Source organism: Silurus aristotelis (assembly GCF_946808225.1).
Source record: "Silurus aristotelis genome assembly, chromosome: 18".
Classification (NCBI taxonomy): Eukaryota; Metazoa; Chordata; class Actinopteri; order Siluriformes; family Siluridae; genus Silurus; species Silurus aristotelis.
Genome location: NC_139591.1, coordinates 6,981,914 through 6,995,338, shown reverse-complemented (window position 1 = coordinate 6,995,338; position 13,425 = coordinate 6,981,914). Strand labels below are relative to the sequence as shown.

General features: G+C 39.0%; 1 protein-coding gene across 5 annotated transcripts in view; it reads left to right on the top strand.

Moving 5' to 3' along the window:
- The window catches only part of LOC310740683 (homeobox protein PKNOX2-like), a 75,239-nt gene that overhangs the window by 58,179 nt on the left and 3,635 nt on the right, over window positions 1-13,425 (top strand). For all 5 annotated transcript variants that reach the window (XM_083567637.1, XM_083567639.1, XM_083567640.1 and 2 more), the window contains exons 5-9: window positions 7,722-7,893; window positions 8,848-9,027; window positions 9,190-9,319; window positions 9,937-10,034; window positions 13,144-13,263. In XM_083567637.1, coding sequence (XP_083423763.1) covers window positions 7,722-7,893; window positions 8,848-9,027; window positions 9,190-9,319; window positions 9,937-10,034; window positions 13,144-13,263 — 700 coding nt within the window. The remainder of the gene's footprint in view (window positions 1-7,721; window positions 7,894-8,847; window positions 9,028-9,189; window positions 9,320-9,936; window positions 10,035-13,143; window positions 13,264-13,425) is intronic.

Sequence of the window (13,425 nt, the reverse complement as noted above, 5' to 3'; positions counted from 1 at the left end):
AGGGTGTCTTTGGATTGACATTTTTCCTTTACTTGAGCTAGGAGACCCAAACCTGTTCTAGCATGACAATGCACCTATGCACAAAGAAAACTCCATGAAGATATGCTTTGCATTGGTTGAAGTGGAAGATCTTCTGTTATAGAGCTCTGACCTCAACCCTATTGACACCTATGGGATGTTTAATAGAGTGACTTTACTAACACCCTTATGACTGAGGAACACAAATGTCTACAAGCACACTCTAAAATCTAGTGGAACATCTTCCCAGAAGAGTGGAGGAAATAATAAGAGCAAATTGGGAATAAATGTGGAATGCAATGTTTAAAAAGCAAATACCATACTTATGACCAGGTGTCTGCAAACCTTTAGCAATATAGTGTATCATTGTAACCTTTTTTGAAAGATTTAAATCATACATTAAGCTCAGGTGATTATATTAAAATTAATATTGCGGTCATATGGAATAGGGAGCGAGGAGACAAAACATGTCAAATGACTAGAGTTTTTTTAAACAGCTTTAACATAAGACAGTGTGGTATGTAACTGTTTTATTAATATGTTAAGTTGGTAAATAGCGTTTGGTTTGGTGCTCTAGGCGTAGGATTAAATGCTCTGCGATATGTGCAGCCTTTATAATTAACATTTTGCCGAGACCAGGAGAGATGCTCTAAGCGAGGCTGGTTGTCTTCTCCATGTGGGTGGCAACACTTTTCCGTGAATATGCGCTAGTTAAATTTTTCTTGTTCCAGGTTTATTTTGGGATTAGCCATATGTGATAAAAGCCTTAATTCAACCTTAACGCAACTTGGACAGTGCAGATCTTTATTACAAAGCCATGTTTGAAAGAGAAATGACATTGTTGATTTTTTTCGCACCGTATCTTCGATTTTCACACCTCTCCTTTTGCACATAATGACAAAAGTGTTGCACACTTTCCTTCGGTGGCACAGCCAGACATTAATATCAGAGCGAGTTGAGAAAATACACTAAATACAATCAATGTGTGATCCGTATAATTATATGGATAAGTGTGACATGCTTATGCATTTTGTGTGCCAGACAGTAGTAGGAGCTGCGATGGCATGCATTTGTTATTTTAATCTTGAAGGCACGACCAATTATAATCAAACAATTTCTTCGCATTAATAATGTCCCCATAAAGCACATGTAATCCAGGAAAATGCTAATAAAAGGGGCCAAATTAGATTTTATCATATAGAACTGGATCAACTCTTGACTTTCGTCCTGCTCCTGAGTGAATTATTCTCGTTATCTTCATTGTAACCAATACAACTGTGTTCCAACAAGCTAAGGGATGCATTCGTTTGACATTTTGGGAGGTTCAATATGTAATCGTAATGATTATTTCTTGACCTTTTCTGAACATCATTACAGCCCAATTACAGATCAGGACAATGCTGACATGTATATAATCAGCTTCCCTGATGTGTATTATGTTAACAGCTCGCTAATAAGCATTTGGAATTGTCATAAAATATTAGAGGGAGTTTAAACCTGAGAGCTTAGTCTCTTGCTTTCATTGCAGAATATGATATAAGAACCCAACAAGAACCTATTCAATTTGCATCAAGAAGAATTATTTTTACGCTGAGAGCAAAGTTACTTCATCAGCCTTTACAAAGTAAAAGGGAAATAAAGTATAATAAAGGCCCAGGTGTACAGTGGGGACTCCTCCATCACCCCCATCCCCACCACTCTTCTATCACCTCAAACCTACTCCTTTATTCTTGTGTTAAAACGTTTCTCTCCGGACCATCTATATACATCTCACTCACACACTCTCTCTCTCTCTCTCTCTCTCTCTCTCTCTCTCTCTCTCTCTCTCTCTCTCTCTCTCTCTCTCTCTCTCTCTCTCTCTCTCTCTCTCACTCATGCACTCCTTCTTACATGCTTGCTATATTTAATTCTTTATGTGTGTAAAGCAGCAATGAGACTTGACCAGGTATCAATATGGGCCATTACCCCCACCCCTAGAAAGCAAGTGAGAGGTAGAGAGGAAAGATAGAGAGTAAAGAAAAACAGAAGCCGAAAAGAAAACATGGCAGAAAGAAAAGTGTAGAACTCATTGAAATATAGCAGCAGGGGTCCTCATAAAACGTGAGGTGAACACTGTATGTGTGCCTCTAGTGCAAGCCTAGCTCCAGACATGTAGCCTGGGGGATGGAGTTTGCCTATGAAAATGTGTGTGTGTTTGTGCGTGAGTGAGGCGCAGTCTCAGCGTGGGAGCATCTCAGACCTGGTTTAATAAAGGCAGCAGCCAGTGGCTCGCCCTGATTAGGATGGCAAACACACCGGGTGTGCACACCCCCATTGCCCCACAGTCTGTGGGTGGCCCACCGTAGTAGCCAAACAAACATTTGCGAAAACACCAGCTTCTTTTTTAAGTTAAATTGTCTTCATGGTTTTCTTGTTCTTCTAAAGTTTTTTTTATTTCACTTAATTCCAAAGAAAGATCATTTAATAAAAACATAAAAAACTGAGCCTGCTAATATTATGTGTAGTGGTTATATTTACAAAACATACACTGTACATCAGGACATATTTGTAATATAACGACATCCAACCCCAGTTTTTAGGTTTGGACTGTGTGACGTCTTGTCTCCTTTTCTGTGTCCGAGTTTGAGTGATTCTGCTGACTCCTGCCACTGTAAATGGCACTTTTTATAGACATGGTAATGGTTCCCAAGGGGCAAGTACATCTCTAGCCCCCTGCACTGCAGATATGGCCCGTTTGGTGCTTTTTACCAGGAGCTTGAACACCTCATACACCGTTGCTCAACTTGAACTGCGGGGTTCTGGTTAGAGTATCTGCTTTTATTTGAACGTCTCTGTAATATGAAAGAATTGGACTATGAAATATGTTTCTGTAAGATTGGAAGCAAAGTTGGAAAGCTCAGTAACTCCATAGATGAGACTGTTTTGAGAATTGAGAATGGATTGTTTCACGGATTAAACCCTTTTATTTTAAAAATGTGTTTAAAAAAAAAGAAACGGTTGCCTAAATCTTACCCTGAAGTCATTTTAACATTAAGACAGTGTATATTAAATATTGAGTCAAATATTTAGGAAATTCTTTTAATTTGTTGTTACACTGGAGATCACTTAGAATTCTAGTTGCACTTATTAGGTTGTTATATTATTTAATGAGAATGCTTATTTTTTATTTATTTTTTAAATTTTATAAATGTTCTGAAAATGTGTTAAATAAATAGCATTAAATGGTTTTACGTCGTTGTTACATTTTTAACACTGGAGATCTGCTTAGCACTCAGAACTGTAGTTGCAGTTATTAAGATTTTATCCCATTTAATGAGAATGCTATTTTTATGTGTTCTGATTATTCCCGGCACTATTTAGGGCTCCCCATCTCCGATACCGTGATCCTTATTAATTCCTGAAAGTACAGGAAAAAATTTAGAGAAAGGTGAGAGAATAAACAAATTGAGAAAAAAAACAGCGACTCTAATCTGGGATCTACCAAAGCCATTCAAACCCTTTATACCTGATTCTTCTCAAAATGTCAGCTCTTAATTACACCATAATGAACAAAAATAAAAAAAGCATGTACTTGAAAAAAACAAAAAACAAATAAAACAAACAAAAAAAAATTCAGGTAAGAACTGGTTGTGCTATAAAAGAAGAAAGGCTCTCCAGGGGTTAAATTGAGTACGCCCTTTGGCTGTAGGCTGTGCCAGGGTTATGATCCAGAGCTGAGAGGGGATGAAGGGGGAGAGATAAACGCAGCCATGGCCTCCAGGGTGCACTGTGGCTGGGAAGAGGCGGGAGGAAGAGTGGATGGTGCGGTCGAGTAGAGCCATACAAGCCCAGGGGGAGCGCAGAATGTCTGTGTGCTCTGCGCGAGCCTGTTTAGTATTCACCTCACGCCGGCTGGAGGGAGCCGCATTAAATTGGGATCAGGCAGATTAGAGTCTAATATAGCGGGCTATTAAAGGCTGCAAATGAGAGCGGTGGGTTACAGCCGGAGCAGGATCTCCTCACCCAGCTGCAATGCCTCTGTAGACCAAGACTCATTGCACAAACACAACGTAGCTATGCACAAACATATATACACTTTTAAGCATGCACACACAGGCTTTGAAAGTGTTGTGTAAGCCTGGTTTTGCTAAAATCTGCTAAAAGTTTGTAACATGTGAGAATGGAACAAGATCTGAATCCCTTCCAATTGACAAACTTAGGCTTAAGATGTTGACAAGATCAAATTTTAATGAAACGATTCACAAAATGAGAATCACAAAATGATGGATCTTAACAAAACATACAACTCATGCATTGTTCACATTCTAGTGAGCTTTAACTGGACTAGTGTATGATACTACAAGTACTCAATATATTTTTGGAGTAAAATGATGGGAAATACCAATGTTGGACTAAAGTGAACTGAAATGCCAAGCAGGTTCGAGCTATTAAGCAAGCAAGTGTGTGTGAGGGGAAAGAGTTAAGAACTGGTTAATTAAATAATCATTTGGAGAAACAAGCTGCTAATTAGAAATGCACTTGCAGTAAATTTCATTACAATGGCACATTTGAGCAGGAAGACTAAAAAACCTAAAGCAGAAAGTCATTTGGTTTTGAAACGATAACATTTAAAACCTGACTTAATGCATAAAGCATGTTACTATTTTCATAAATTGTCAGGCTATCATTTAATTAACTGATTTCATGACACATTTCCTAGTGCACCTTCAAATAACTTAGAAAGATAAAAATGTTCTAACATTAATTCTAGTATGCTTGAGAGGAGTCTAAAAAAAAGAAAATGAATCTAAAAAAAATTGAGCCGTTATGACACATTGACATTTTACACTAGTGCCATTATTTGCAATGCGGCTTTTCAAACATTTAGGGGACGAAGATGAGACCGAGCCGCTCTAAAAAATAAGGGATCAGGAACGATCAATGCAAAACAGGTTACGTTGACAACAGTGCTGTAAACAGACCTGCACTTACAGTGATGTAATAGTGTTGCAATTTTGTTTAGAAAAACATAACCTCATAATTATCATTCGAAACTGGCTATTAAAATTATATACAAAGCAAAGTATCCCATTAAATATGGACGATACTTTATCGTTATCTAATGCTTTTCTTTTTTTTTTATAATTAATGACCATTTCTTTACTTTGTACAGTGAAATCTGGACAATAAAATATATACAGCTAATGTTACTCCCTCATTGTTTTTGTACATGTTCTATTTGTGTCCATATGCATTTTCTCTCCCTTGTTTGGTTTCCTTTCACTCACTGAACAGGTCAATAGGTGGATTGGCTATGCTAAATTTACCCAAGGTGTGAGTGAGTGTGTGAACGTGCATGTATATAGCATGCAATCTAGGGTGCCATACGCTAACTGAAGTAAACTAGAGCAAAAAAATTAAGGTAAGAAAAAAATAAGTAAGCATATGCTATAATCTGTTATGGGATCAAATATTATCACATCGATCATGACAGTTACTGATAATGGAGACATAACACTGATTTATTACTGGACATCAAGTATTGTTATGGAAATTTTATGAAAAATTATGAGCTCACATGACACCATTCGTGACAACTTTGTTAGCATTGTTTGGCAGAAAATATTCTTCTTCTTCTTCTTTCGGCTGCTCCCATTAGGTGTCGCCACAGCGGATCATCCGTTTCCATAACCCCCTGTCCTCTACATCTGCCTCTTTCACACCAACTACCTGCATGTCTTCCCTCACCACATCCATAAACCTCCTCCTTGGTCTTCCTCTTTTCCTCCTACCTGGTGGCTCCATCCACAGCATTCTTCTACCAATATAATTTATGTCCCTCCTCTGCACATGTCCAAACCATCTCAATTTTGCCTCCACTCAATATTGTTTCTTTATACAATATAAGTTTAATAAACCTAAACTTCTATTTAATACATTATATAGCCAAGCATAAAGTGCGGTCCAAAATATGAGACCATGGTAAAGATTAATCCGTATTTGAAACTAGTTATAAAGCAGTGGAAAGTGGTTGCTCAATGGATAAGGATTGGACTTCCATGCAGAAGGTCATGAGCTCAAATCCCAGCACCACCATGTTATCATTGTTAGACCCTTGAGCAAGAGCCATAACTTTCATTAGTTCAGTTGTATAAATTTGATAAAATAAAAGATCAAATAAAAAATGTTAACTTCTTTGTCAGACTTTTATCAGGTAATTAACTTATTTTTCCCTTAAATATAAACTAAGCTGTTTAAACCCTAGTGACAAATATAAAGCCATTACTGAAAAATGAGTGCTTGAACATGTCCAATACGCTCCCATGCGAATCAACATGACCTATGATTACTTCTCCTATGACTTTTTTTCTTGGGTAATGCAGGATCCTGCATCAATTTCACTGTACTTTAGTAAAACTATTTTGATACTTGCCAATTTTATCTAAAGTAATTAGTCTATCTGGGACTTGGGCCAAGTAAAAGCCTAGAGCTATAAAGGCAACTGTTACCAAAATGCACATATCAGTAAAACACACTAGCTGATTGTAGGTCATTGATCATGTTGGGCTGGTAAAATGAGTGAATACTGTATGTGAATTATATGTGCATGTCCATCATTAATTACGAAACAAAATGTTAGAGCAGCATGATGTGATGTGACATTACATTTCATCAATGTTTAATACACTAATGAATTAATTATTATCGCATGAATTTTTAACCTGACAATACATACACAAAGACATGTATATGTACTGCACTATTGAAGGAGGTTCTAGCCATTAAATCATTTAGAGTGCCTGTAAAAGGTTTAGAAGAAAGTTCTGTGAAGAGATGAATTTAAATTTGATGTTTTTGTCTGTAAGAGAAGAATTTATGTAAGATGGAGAGATGTTGACTCACACCAATAGTCAAACATGGTTTGGGGTTGTTTTGGAGCAGGGACGGTTGTAGACTTATTTTTGGGAGAAAGGAATACTGAACCAACATGGATACCATTCCATAACTATAATGCTATTATATATTTTTGGACTGCGTCTAATTGTAACCGATTTCACCATACAACAAGACAATTTAGAGATCAAACAGACAGCTGGAGTCTTATCTAACGTTGAATAGTCTGCCCAGTCCCTGCACCTGAATCCTATTGGACTACTCAGGGATAAACTGGATCACAGGGAATGAAATATCCAAGCTTTGGCAAGTTTTACAAGAGGCATGGCAAACTGCCAAATGCCAAAAGTGTGTAAAGCTGTAATTCATGCTAATTTTCAATGTAAAAAAAAAAAAAGTTTGTATGTTTGTTTGATAAGAGTACATCTTCATACAGTTACCTAGTTTGTTGCATAGAAATAAAAGGAACATGCATGTTTCTTTTCAAAATTCTAAGACTTAGTGTTTCCAAACATATGACAGGATATGCCAGCAACCACAACCACAACTACAACGCGCTTGTCAGTGCTTGTATATCTTGTTCCTGGCAAATATGCATAGTTGACACTTGCTAACATTTTAAATTGACATTTAAACTTGCTGGGTACAAGGAATGTTTTGACTCTGACCTGCCCTCTTGTGGATATATCAAATCGTGTGTACGTGTACAAAAGATCAGCCTTAGATTTTTGTTGTTTTTTAAAATCACCTCTTTGAAAAGTTACAGTTGGGCAGAATTTTTATTAACATATAATGCCATACCCTATTCTCTATCTTTTTGTTCCCCACAGACACCCATTATTCCCATTGCTGGCTTTGCTGTTTGAGAAGTGTGAGCAGGCTACACAGGGCTCAGAGTGCATCACCTCAGCCAGCTTCGATGTCGACATTGAGAACTTTGTGCACCAGCAGGAGCAGGAGCGCAAACCTTTCTTCAGCGAGGATCCTGAACTCGACAACCTGGTATCTATCTCAGTCCATACTTATCATCGGGCTTTCAGTTTCTATATACAACTGGAAACCACTGTGTATCTTTATCACAAGCTGTACAATCTGCTTCTTGTCATGCTTACAAGATTTTTATTGCAGCTTCAGCACCTCCTGCTGGTCGAGGCAATCAGGGTTATGACAGAAGTTTAAGCAATTTTAATTCAATATTCCTTTAAAGCCCTAAATCTCATTTTGTCTCTCCACCACCTCCTCTCTCCCATGCCTGACAGCTAGCAGTAATTAGAAATTAGGCAAATGAGAAAGTGGAGGAAAGGTCAATGTTCGTCATTACCAGGGCTCTCGGCCGACTAGTGAAGCTCAGTCAATTAACTCTGCATCTGTGTGCTTTACGACGGGCCGGTGGCACTGGGCCCCGTCCTCGCCACGCTTACACTGGGCAGAAGATGGCACGGAGCCCTGACAGAACGAGCTGCAGTAATTGACAGATTTATCTCTTCCTGGGCAAAGCGCTTTTTAGCCCATTTGGTTGTCCTTGAGTGCTGACTTTGAAGCCACACGATCTGTGGGAACAGGAAATTAGGCATGCACAATTTTTTTTTCCCCCCACATCCAAGTGGAAGAAAAGGAATGAGAAACAACTGTTAATCGAAACAGTTTTCTTTTCCCACAGAAGACTGCACATACTAGAGCAAAGTAGCCAAAGCCTTCTCGTGATTTCATTGTGTAATCAGATTTTCACGTGCCTTAGGCTCATTTGTTTGAACGCAATCATGAAACTATATTTTTTTTGCCAGAAAGAGAGCATTTAATGTTGGAATAACAGAGTGGCATCCACACTTGCAGCCATCAAACTTCTACATAAATTTGCAATTTTTTACTTTCCTGCATAGTGCTAAGTACCTTAACAGTGAATTATTATTAGACTTAATCTTGTTGTTACTCGAATCGAAATGAATTGCTTTTCAGATGGTTAAGGCGATCCAGGTGTTACGGATCCACCTGCTGGAGTTGGAGAAGGTGAACGAGCTCTGTAAAGACTTCTGCAACCGTTACATCACTTGCCTCAAGACTAAGATGCACAGCGACAATCTGCTACGCAATGACCTGGGTGGCCCATATTCACCATCACACACCAGCCTACAGCAGGTAACACACACAAACATGAGGTTTTACAAAACACAGAACGGTGCGTTCATTTCGTGTGTAGTGGATTCATTAACAACGATGTCCCTTAACACTGTCGCCTCAACCTTCTATCGGTTCACACTCCCTCTCTCTGTGCTTTGTTTGCCTTTTGTTCTTTTGTAGGATATGATGCAGACTTCCTCTTCCTCACTCTCATCTGTGTCGAGCTCAGTGAACTCTTCAGGCATCGCAGCCTGTTCTTTGCCTCAGAGCAATGTCAATATGACCAGCATCAACTCACAGGTGGTGTCAGGTGAGAGGGCACATGGAAAGACTGTCCATCTGTAAACAGGAGAATGGCAGACATGGCTAGAAAAGGAGAATCACACACACACACACTCACACACACACATATGCAAATATTCCATTGTAACTAAAGGAATCTGACTAATTGAGTCTTTCTCAGAGAGGAGTACACAATAATCCATGTAACATGCCCAATATGAATTCCAACTTAGGCATAAAGCTAGTTAGACATGTCTGCTGAATTCCATAAAGGACTCTTTTTAAACTCATATCATAGGTTTGCTGAGGTGATGATGATGATGATGATGATGATCAATAAACTGTCCCCTAAATCACCCTGTTTCTTCCTCCTGTGAAACACATTCCAGCCAAAGAAATATTTTTCCGGTGGTTTTTTATAGTTTTGTTCAGTTTCATTTATTTGTAAACAGATTGAGAATATACATTTTTGTACAGTATAAAAAAAATTCTATCTTCTGTATCACCTTAATTTTATTCATAATAAGCAAGGAGGAGACAACAGTGGCAAAGAATAAGAAGTGTGTTTGTGTGTGTGTGTGTGTGTGTGTGTGTGTGTGTGTGTGTGTGTGTGTGTGTGTGTGTGTGTGTGTATGCTTTCTGCAGGTGGCGCCCTGTATCAGCCGGTTGCCATGGTGACTTCTCAAGGGCAGGTGTTAACCCAGACTCTACAGCAGGGGACCATCCAGCTCCAGAACACACAGGTGAGAGGAGCACACACACACACACACACACACACACACACACACACACACACACACACACACACACATACACACACACACACACACACACACACACACACACACACACACACACACACACACACACACAGTTTACACATATGCACACACACTCACACACAGACACACACATGTATATACACGTCTTACACAGTCACTTCCATTGAGATGACTACAGATGTGAAAAATCAGAACTAGGTTGCACCAAAATTCCATGTTTCCAGACCGTAGTCTAATTCAGATGCTACTTCCACACACAGTTGTTTTCCCAAGAAGCTCTTATGTAAATGACAGTCTTGGGGTATTCGTGACCAGGTGAATTAATGTGTCATGCTTCTTGACATGATCTTGTTATAGTTTGTGGCCACTGCTACTTGATACAGTTAGTTACATGATAATAAAGCTACTTTGTCACGAGGAAGGTAGAGGCGCAAAAAAACAGATGTAATATAAATGCAATTTCGATATTCAGGCTAATCTCATTCAGTAAATAAACAAAGTTAACTAGGTAAAAGCAAAACTAGTAAGATACTCAAAATGCAGTGGCTCGCTATAGTATGGAATGTAAACATAGAGCATACCCTTTGCAGTGAAAGTGTTTTATGAGAGACCTTAAATGCAATTAAAGTGTGATTAAGCCTATGAGTAGGTGATCTGTAATGAGGGGAACGTGAATGCAGGTCTTGACTAGCTGTTGTAGTTCTCAGCCGCCACTGACATGACATAATACATGCCATTACCAAGTCTGTTCTTTTCTATTTATTAGAACAGCTATGAGCAATGCTATTTTGTTTTGTATCTACTTTAACTTAAACATATTTTGTCTGTACTGAAGACACCTAGCTTGCTTTGTTTTAAGCCCCTAGCTTGACATCCTTGTTTCCTACAGTAGCTTTCATGAATGTTGCCACTTGAACAAGTATCAAGACAAATGCTAGTTTGCAGTGGCAAGCCATCAGGGCCAGCAAATTCTTCTCAGACTTGCGATTTTCAAAATAGTTTTGTCCATGAATATGTATTCAGTTACTTACAATAGACTGTTCTCTTCATTTCATAGTGTTTCTTGGGCAGTTACATGTTGCACTTTATGTGGTGAGGACACATTTTCTGTGATTCTTGTTTGATGTAGCACCAGGGTTCAGGAGAAATGTTGTTTCATTTCACGGTGTACTGCGTCAGCTATATATAGTTAAAATGACAATAAAAGCTTCTTGACTTGACTTGAAAGAAATCTGCCTTAAGCAATTAGATTTTAGATTTCGAGTTGACAGCACTGTCTAGCTATCTAGCTATCTGGGCTGGGCTGGGTCTGGGCTACCGAATAATGTTGACATTTTCACATCCAACACTTAACATACAGGTAATTCCCGAGTTACGATGCAGATAGGTTACAGTGACACCATTGTAACTTAAAAGGTAAGATGGCATGCGAAAATATAAATATATATAAAAAACCATTTGTATCACTATCCTCATCGTTTTAACGAAAAATCCAACCATCGTCACTTGGGAACTCCCTGTATTTTTAAGAAACTGGGTGTTCCAATAGTGTTTGCTTGTATTTTCAAAAAGAAAAACGTGCTTTCATATTTTCATGAAAAAAAAAGTGTTGGAGAAAAGTTTCTAAAGATTTATTTTTTTTATGAAACAGCTAGCTATGCTCCAAGCTGCTGAGAAAAACTCAAACCTGCTGCTCAAACATTCTTAGCTAGATTAGCTAGTTGCATCACCGTTTGCAGCTAGCTACTCACATCAGCTGTGTGTTGCTGAAGTTCCAATGCACAAGATTTCATCAGTAATAGATCTCATTCTAAAACAGTTGGTTCTAGAGCCAGAGTGCTGTTGTGTGTTTGAGAGAGAGTGCTTAGAGCAAGTGAGACAAGTGAGAAAGATGTTCTCAGACAGTTGGAGTAAGTAGGCCACACAGTTTTCTCTACACATAGGCTGGGAAAAATGCTCAACCACTAACTACATTGCCAACAAGCTCTCAGTAATGATAGCCCTGCATGGAGCCTCCAATTAATTCACCCTGCTTCCTGGAGCACACACTCCCAGTGCTGAGGTGCGTGTGCATGCCTGTATGTGTGTGTATCTATATGTGGGGGAGGGAATGAAGTCACATGACACCCAGCTGCAAATATAATGTGGAGATTTTTTGTTTGGCTTGATTATTATTTATTTATTTTGGAAACAGCAGGAGGCTTTAGCTTTTTATAACTTTCTGTTGCAACGGTGGCAAAAAAATGAATTGTTCTTTACAAGTTTTTTTTTTTCTTCTCTCTTCTATTCATTTTTATTTGCTTGTTTATTAAAATGCAAGGCTGTGCTGGATTATGCATCCAAAACTGCTCTGAAATGATAATATTTCACCCTGGCTGAGGACAATATGTGGGGCATAATAATAATTTAATTCATTGCAAACCTTTGGCCTGGGTGAGTCTTTTGAACACACACACACACACACACACACACACACACACACACACACACACACACACACACACACACACACACACACACACACACACACACGTGCCATTCCTTCCTGTGCAGCCTGTACCTGATGCAGTCATGTTTTTTTGAGGTTCGATTTAAAGGAGAATTGTCAAGCCACTCTTTGTGATGAAAGGCCTCCATAAACGTTCACTCCTTCTACGCCTTTAATTTTAGGTATCATTACTCCGATTGCGTTGCTATGGTGACTAAGGGCATTTCTGCCCCTGCCAAAGGAACTGCAAGTGGCGACTCTTTGTTTCCGTGGCAACAACTATCCCTCCCTCCTTCTCTCTCCTGCTCCATCTCTTTTTCTTCCCTTTTTAAATTCTCTCTCTCGCTCTCTTTCTCTCTTTGTCTTTCTTTTACTGTATATCTCTTTCTCCCTCTTCCTTGCTCTCTGGTGCCCTTACCACCCCCCCCCCCACACCCCCTATTTCACTTGTTTCTCTTTTACTCATTTCTAACCCTGTCTCTCTCCTTCTCTCTCTCTCTCTCTCTCTCTCTCTCTCTCTCTCTCTCTCTCTCTCTCTCTCTCTCTCTCTCTCTCTCTCTCTCTCTGTGTCTTAAACCTCAGGTGAATCTGGACCTCGCTTCACTCTTGGACAGCGATGATAAGAAGTCAAAGAACAAGAGGGGTGTCCTTCCCAAACATGCCACGAACATCATGCGCTCCTGGCTCTTCCAGCATCTCATGGTGCGACGAGCAAATATTTCGCACTGTCTTCTCCTTTCACATGCAAATGATTTTATTTAGGAAGAATTGCAGCTTTAATAGAGTCATGAATTAAATGAGAAAACCTGAAGATCAGACAATGTAAAAAGTCGACTCTTCTGTTAAATAAACACATAATTGAGT